We start from the raw sequence: 8,445 nt of genomic DNA, 5'->3' as shown, positions 1-8,445 counted from the left end.
TCAGAGAAGAAAAATCTAAGGGAGAAATAATCACTTTTCAAACTTTGAAGAAATTTTTTTTGAGAGAAAAATTATGAGATTTTTAAATTGAGGATAAACATGTGATAAATGTTTAATTTTTTAATTATTTATTAAATGATGGTTTTCCCTTAAGTCTAACTAAAATTTTTAATAAAAAATTATTTATGAATGAATGTTTAAATTTTTAAAAATTGAAAAATAAAACCTTCAGATTTTATTTTGATGGAACAAGTCTTTCGGCATTTTATTTATTTATGTTAAATTCCCCCGAGCAAAGAATCAGCCTTTTCATAATTAAGCAAGTTTTCTCATTTTCATACCCTTTTCTGTGCATAAGCGAGCAGCCCCTGAACCATCACAATCTTCCTTTTATGGGAGTATTTTACGTTTAAGACATTCATTATAAAATCGTAAAATTGATGGTTTAAAGAAAATTTTGATGAAAAATAATATACGTAGACGTGTCAATTGGGCCGAGTTAGCTCAAAACTTGAAAAAAGAGTCTGACACAAAATGACTCCGATCTATTATTGTGGCAATCAAGGTGGACCTTTTAATGGTGATGATTTAAAAAAAAATTTAAAAAAATACATTTTAAGGAAAATTATCGGACCAAACCATGGGTCTTATATTTTTATCGTATCAGCCCGATTAAGTATTAAGTCTGCCCGATTCATAGGGCTAGTAGGCCGTGCTGGCACTGGCCCTCCTGCCGCCCCTACATGCGCTGATGGATAACGATTATCCAAAACTTGTGGAGTTGGACTTTTCTCGAAGCAAGCCGAAAATTTTCTATTATTGTCTGAACATATAATTTTTTCACTCAACTCACAGATTTTGCTTTGGTAAAATCAGAGCTTATCTTTATATCCGAACGTTGTCGTATTAATTCCGCAACCAACAACTAAAGTTACATCAAGAGATTCGTGTCACTTGATAAGTCGATAATGGTAAGGCCTCATAATTTGAAAAGAAACTTTGTGGAGTTACTAAAGTTTGTTACATGTGACAAAGCCAAATTAAATTAAAATGTTTATTATATATTACGATGTGACTGAATTATTTAATAAATATTATATTAATAAAATAATATAGAATTACTAAAACAAGATGATGGGGTTTTGAATTTTGAATAGTAAATTTGATCTGGCATAAAATATTGAATATAATAATATTATATATATATATATATATATATATTATTTTAAACATATAAATATGTATATTAAATATTTTTTTATTTTTAATTTAAAATTATTAAATTATTTGATAAAATATATTAAATATATATAATTTTATTATATCAAAAATTACAAACACAATTTGAACAAAGTAATATATATCTATAGATAGAGTGGAATTTGAATTGAGTTTGTTTGTTAGTTTGGTTCAAACAAGTTCAAATAAGTTTAAATTTAATATTTTTTACTATCGAATTCGATCTTAAGTTTAAAGGGTGTTTGACTCACTAGGCTCATGAGTCTTAAAATATTTAATTAAAATAAACTAAAATAACGTTATTTTAATTAATACATATAAAAATATATTTTTTAATTAGTTTTTTTGTTCAATTATAATATCAAACTAAATTCAATTTGAGTTTGACTTGACACTATAGAAAAGCTCAAATTAAACTCTAGCTCGACTCCTTTCATACTAAGTCAAATTTGTACTAGCTTGGAGAGAATTTATTAAACTCGAACCTACGATCAAATTCAAATTATTAAAACAGAATTGATATTGAGCTATTCTAAACTCAAACTCAAACTCTAATTAAATTCAATACCTACCTTACCCACAAATGATGTTCCCGATTTGCTTACCTCAGAATGCATAACCATGAGTTTATAATATAAAATTAATGCGGAATTCATACCTAACATATTGTTTTAAATTTTTTAATCTTGCTAAGGATCATATTTAAAGTCGCTTTGGTATCATTCATAATGTGAATTCTTTTAAGAAATTCCATCTAAACCCTACTCATATTGGACAATCAATTATGATAGGCATTTTTTATAGCCCAATAAACGTTCCATTCAACCCAAAAAAATTATTGGGCCAAAACAGTGCACGTATGCCCAGTCCATTACAAAAGACGAGGAAGCAAAGCATTGAGACATGAGAAACACGTGTGAAGTAATATCCAGGCTGGTGACGGAAGAATGACATGGCACGCGTTCAATAAAGAGATTTCGATGAAGGCGAGGGAGGGTGGAATCTTCTTCCAGAAAACGTGGCAAGTGTTTAAAACGGGAAAAGATGCATGAGGTGGGCGTAGGTTCCATTTGTATCGTATTTCGTAACGCCAATGGAATTGGCGGGAAAGCAAAACAAAAGGTATTATATATATAAATAATATTATGTATAAAATTTTATATATAAATAATGATATATTATAATATAATTAAATAATTAAAAATTAAAGATAAAATAATATTTAATTATATAATAATATATTATTATTTATACATAAAAATTATATACCTAATATTACTATTGTACACATACGCCACCAAGCGTGCAAAATGTGTAAGCCTAACGGCTCTCACTCCATGCAACCACACATTTGGCCACTCACCACCTTCTTAAAAATCCCATAATTGTATAAAGATATTTTTTACTCGTCTTTTAACTTTTCTTAAATTTTTCCACAAACTTTATATAATCACCGTTAGTTCATTGTTAATATATATTTTTTGAAGGGAAAAATAAATTTTCAAATTTTAACATGAAGATATTTATTTTTAATAACTTAAAAAATAAAAAAGGAATCGATTAAAATAAAAGAACAACTATTAAACTGATATTAAGATAAAAATAAATTTATAAAACATTAGGGGCATTTACGTCAAAGAAAAACATGTATAAAGGTTGGTAATGCTTATAAAACATCCACGTGATTAGACTCTTTAGTACGTGGACACTTTCTCAGTGATTCTTTGAATCGATTTCTTCCTCTTGTATATATCAGCGTTATTCAGATCTCACCAAAGAGAGAAAGAAATTGTTCTCAATTTTTAAACCTTAGCTGTAACATTTACAACCAATTGCACTACACATACAAACAACGCCTTACAAAATTGTTCTCTCTACACCTCTTCTTCCACATTCTAATTGTCGCCTGGCCTGGTATGTAGCTTCATTGTTAATTTTTTGAAATGTCGAGGCACTGTTTTTTGGTGGATTTCGTTGATCGGATAATTGAGTGAGTTATAATTTAACTTTCCCTTTGAATGCCTGGAAGGAATAACAGCAAGAATGCTTGAATATTCAAGGTACTCTTTGATTCTCTGCAAAGTTCTTTCGGTTTTTTAGAGTTAGAATTACTAATTAAGCTCAACAGTAGTACTTTTTGTTTAATTATCAAAATTAGGGGCTACAATTAATCAGGTAGGATTTCCAATTGGTCCAGATGCAAATGGAAACAGGCCCGGGCCCAATCTCACGTTGTTCCTCTCCCGTTCTGTCACTGGGTTTAGCTGAGTGCTACGACACATTAATATTTTTAAAAGGGTTATCAATATTTACGGAGCTTTTTATATAAACAACATCGATCCCAAGCTTTTCACATTTTCGATAATTTCAAGAGACGAAATGATCAAATTTAATAAATGTAATTATGTGACCACGACCACATGCCTTTCGACGGTCACACCTTCTTGTCTTTATTAAATCTTCGGTACACTCGTGGGGTTTGTATAATAATCTAATTTTTGTAATTTGTGACAAATATGGTTGAGGACGGACATTTTAAAGAACGGGGAGATACTTAGATTCGGAACTCTAACTTGCAAGGTAAAAGCCTCGAACCTCCCATCAAGATCAACCGCATCAAAATTTTGAAAGCTTTAAGACAAATTTCGTTACAAAACTTTTTAACCGTTTGGACCGACCATGTCTGCATTTGTCCTTTTGTGAAGGCCAAAGGACTTGCTCTTATCCCGGGTATAATAAAATCCCAAAATGATTTTTTCTAATAAAATTTTATTAAAAACTCAAGCTAAAGTTTAAGATAAAATTATTATTTAATAAAAATTTAAAAGACATAAAATTTATTATATTTTTATTTTAAATTTTAAAAATTGATAACTTTATTTTGCTTAAAATTTTTAAACTTTTAAAAATAGCATTTTATCCCTACCTTATCTAAAACTTAGAGTTTTATTCTTTCTCACTCTTATGCAAGCAATGGTTTGTCTTTTTTTCTCTTGGCAATGTCTCTCGGTCCAAAATATTAGCCATCGTTTGTCAGAAATGATGATCAGAGTAAAGAGAAAAAAAAACTCTAAATTTAGAGATGAAATACTATTTTTTAAAATTTGAAAATTTCAGACAAAGTAAAATTATTAGTTCTTAAAACTAAAAAAAAAAAAAATTATATTTTTAAAATTTTATATTTGAATTAAGTTTTTTAATAAATTTTACTTATAAGTATGTATTTACATTTTTTTAAGTTAAGGGAGATCACTCATTGAATTTTCACTGTCCTTAGCTGGGAACCGGTTTTTTGGCCTTTTGTGAACCATATTAAGCAACCCGGTTTCTAGGACATTCAGTGTGCATACCATTTAGTCAAAGATTAGTTCAAGCAATATATGGCTATATAATAATTTAAATTTTATTATTGAAACTATTTTATTTGATTTATCGATATTAAAAAATTATGAGAATTGACACCATGAATAATTAATCATCTCATTATTTTATCTATTTTATACATTAAAAAATAATCAAATTAATTTTAATAATATTACAATTTTATTTTTATTTTAAACAAAAATACTTATATCTCCGGTTAAAATTATAAATAATAATAAAATGATAACATAAAAAAAAATTTAATTAGTTAATTTAATAACTTGATAATATAAAAAAATTCAAATATATTATTAATATGTATAATATTTTAAAAGCAAATGTTTTAAAGTATATTAGTTTAACAAATCATAATACCAATTTGTACTTATTAATCTTTTACATGATTTAAATAAAATAATATCACATTATTATTTTATTACTACTAATTAAATAAAATAATTTTACGTATTAATTTTATTAAATATAATAATAATCGATATTTTGTAAGTTTTCAAATAATTTATTTTTAAAATAATATTTTTTACCGTAGCTAAACAAATCCTCAATTTAACCAAAGTTTAACTGTAGTACTAGATTAACACCACAGTCTAATTACGGTAGGTGATGGAAACATGATCTTGGACAAAATCTATGTATCTGTATTTGTCTTGATCACTTGTATAACCTTAGTTTTGTTGGTGTCTTATGTAGCTAATGGCCGCAATAAATTCTGACTTGACCAAATACAAAAGCATTGTGGCATCTTGATCTTCTTGTTGTTATCGAGGCTGTTCTTGGTTCCCCCCAAGGTGTCTTTATAAGGCTTTTCCCCATTACTAGTTTGTTTTCAGTAACTCCGCCAAAATCTCTAATTTTTAGCGTCAGTACTCATTAGATAAATATTTCTCTACATTGTTCGTTAAGGTTGGTTATTTTTCAGGCCTAGCCAAGAGGTGGAAACTGTTAATTGTCAGTAGTTCGGCTACCATTTGTGGAGCAAAACTCTGATACAAATGATGGCATATACAACAGTGGGCATTTCTACCTCCCCGGTTGGTACAAAAACTATAGACAGGTTCAAAGAAAATGGTCTTCGCAGATCACGGTCAGGGAAAGATCTTTGTAAACAAACAGTTATTCGAAGGTCTTATTCTGATAACAGCCTTTGTTACTATGTAAATCGTCCACATGCCGCATCAACACAACCAAAACCGAAGAGCTGCCCTTCAGCTGGATTCTTCCCATTTCAGATAACAAGCTCTATAATCCCAAATTCAGTAAGATCCTTTTTATTTGACCCTGAAACGAGTAAAGATATGAATATGGTAGAGAAGGATATGAGTGTTGTTGATGAAGCTGAGGTGAGCAGTGAAGAAGAAAATAAGATAAAAAGGGCAAATTGGGTGGAGAGGCTTATGCAAATCAGAAAAGAATGGGTGAGTAGACAGCAACAAGAGAATATAGATGGAGATGCTGCTCGTGGAGAGGATGAAAATAGTGTTGGTTATTGTGATGCAGATGATGGTGGTTGTGAAGTTGAATATGGTTCTGAAGGCGAAGAAGAAGGTGAAGTTAGATATGACCGGGAATCCTTCTCAAGATTATTGGTTAGAGTTCCATTGTCTGATACCAAGCTATTTTCTCAACTGGCTTTCTTGTGTAATATGGCTTATGTGATACCTGAAATTAAGGTATGCGTTTTTCTTTTCTTGCACATCATGTTTTGTCCATCACCCAATTAGACCATTTCTTAATTAGAACAACCAATAGAATGGCTAGTCTGAAACTGCTCAAAGATTTGCAATTTTAGCTTTGGATTGTAGAAACAATTAAAAAGACAAAATGATTAGTTTTTATTTTATCTTGATAGACAAAGAAATAAATTCATCCTTGTGATATGCAGCCGAAGGATTTGAGAAGGTACTATGGCATTCAGTTTGTAACATCTTCCCTAGAAAAGAAAGCAGAGGCAGCTGCTATAAAAGATGAACTCAATCAAGACTCTATTCGTTTACCTAACCCAAGAGCTGCTGAATCTTATTCAGAAAGCACTGCTGAGCAGATGCGTCCAACTCAACCATCTGTTGCTTCTAAGATTGCAGCATCAGCTGCATCTTATGTTCAATCCCGTGCTAAGGACATTTTGTCTCTCAGCTCTGATTCACACGAGGATGATTGTACAGATTTTTGTGACAATAGAGTCCAACCACAAGAAGTTGAAGGAAATTATCCTCGAGTATATAAATCAGAGGTGGCTGCTTATGTAGCAGCCTCAACAATGACTGCAGTTGTTGCGGCAGGGGAGAAGGAAAAGCAAGAGGCTGCAAAGAATCTTCAGTCCCTTCATTCTTCACCTTGTGAATGGTTTCTTTGTGATGATCCAAGTACATACACTCGCTGCTTTGTGATTCAGGAAGATTCATTTTGCCTCCTCCATCTTACTTTATATCCATAGTTTTTCAACAACCAACTTCTTTTTCACTATATGTTCACAGTAGTATTACTAAATGCCTGACATGCTAGTATTCTTTCTGTGCAGGGATCGGACTCCCTGGCATCTTGGCAAGCTAATCTTTTCTTCGAGCCCACTAAATTTGAGGTGAGCTGAAAGAGCACCTTTATATTAGAATAAAAGAAAAAGAAAACTGACACCTTAAAATCTTATTGTCTTTCTCACAGGGAACAGATGCGCTTGTTCATAGGGGAATTTATGAAGCTGCAAAAGGAATTTACGAGCAGTTCATGCCAGAGATCATGGACCATCTAAATAGATATGGTGATCGTGCTAAGCTTCAATTTACTGGTCATTCGCTTGGTGGTAGTCTTTCTCTTCTAGTAAATTTAATGCTACTAACAAGGAATGTTGTCAAGCCCTCTGCTCTTCGACCAGTCGTCACCTTTGGTTCACCGTTTGTGTTCTGTGGAGGCCAAAAGATACTCGATTATTTGGGATTAGACGACAGCCATGTTCATTGTGTGATGATGCATAGAGATATTGTACCTAGAGCCTTCTCCTGCAAGTATCCCAACCATGTGGCCTTAGTCCTCAAGCGTCTGAATGGTCCCTTAAGATCACACCCTTGTTTAAATAAAAATGAAAGTATCTCATTCATGATACAAACATGGCAAGATCTTTCTTCATTCTACTTAGTTTCTTGACTATCTTCTGGTTGTTTATGCAGAAAGTTTTATACTCTCCATTTGGCAAAATTTTTATTCTCCAACCGGATGAGAAGTCGTCTCCTTCACATCCGCTGCTTCCTCCAGAGAATGCTCTATATGCCCTCGACAAGACCCAGTGTGGCTACACCGCAAGCGCATTAAATTCATTCCTAAACTGCCCCCACCCTTTAGATACTCTAAGTGATCCTACTGCATATGGCTCAGAAGGCACAATACTAAGAGACCATGACTCAAGCAATTACTTAAAAGCTGTAAATGGAGTTTTAAGACAACATACAAGGATGGTGTTTCGTAAAGCCAGAAAACAGAGGCATCTATTATGGCCTTTGCTTACTTCACCTTCTCCACACTCCTGGAGCCATGAAAATAACTTGCAGTGTGACAAGTTGTTGACGAAGGAGGTTATGACTAGTGTTTGAAGCCATTCATGGGGTGATCCATTAATACATTAAATTGGGGGTTCTCTCTGTGTGTGTCTCTTTCATGTACGGCTGCTTTACATAATTTCTCACCTCATAAGAACGCATTAATCATCTTCGACTAACACTGTTAATAAAATAAATGCTTAATACTTTTGTGTACATTATGGCATGCTTTCTTTTGCATATTAGCTGAATTCTCCACTAGTTGAAACACGGAATTTATACCATTAATAACATC

The 8,445-nt window shown here is 31.7% G+C and overlaps 1 protein-coding gene across 1 annotated transcript; it reads left to right on the top strand.

Annotated features, from left to right (window-relative positions):
* The first annotated feature begins 5,439 nt into the window (after window positions 1-5,439).
* Window positions 5,440-8,366, top strand: LOC123216217 (phospholipase A1 PLIP1, chloroplastic-like). The gene is made up of 5 exons (XM_044636614.1): window positions 5,440-6,293; window positions 6,506-7,015; window positions 7,142-7,201; window positions 7,282-7,698; window positions 7,785-8,366. Exons 1-5 carry the CDS (start codon window positions 5,616-5,618, stop codon window positions 8,202-8,204), a joined length of 2,085 nt encoding a protein of 694 aa, XP_044492549.1. The 5' UTR covers window positions 5,440-5,615; the 3' UTR covers window positions 8,205-8,366.
* The last annotated feature ends 79 nt before the right edge of the window (window positions 8,367-8,445 follow it).

The sequence above is a fragment of the Mangifera indica genome, chromosome 5 (genome assembly GCF_011075055.1).
Source record: "Mangifera indica cultivar Alphonso chromosome 5, CATAS_Mindica_2.1, whole genome shotgun sequence".
NCBI classification, from domain to species: domain Eukaryota; kingdom Viridiplantae; phylum Streptophyta; class Magnoliopsida; order Sapindales; family Anacardiaceae; genus Mangifera; species Mangifera indica.
Note: the sequence above shows the minus strand (reverse complement) of the source record. Positions and strands in the feature narration are given on the sequence as shown.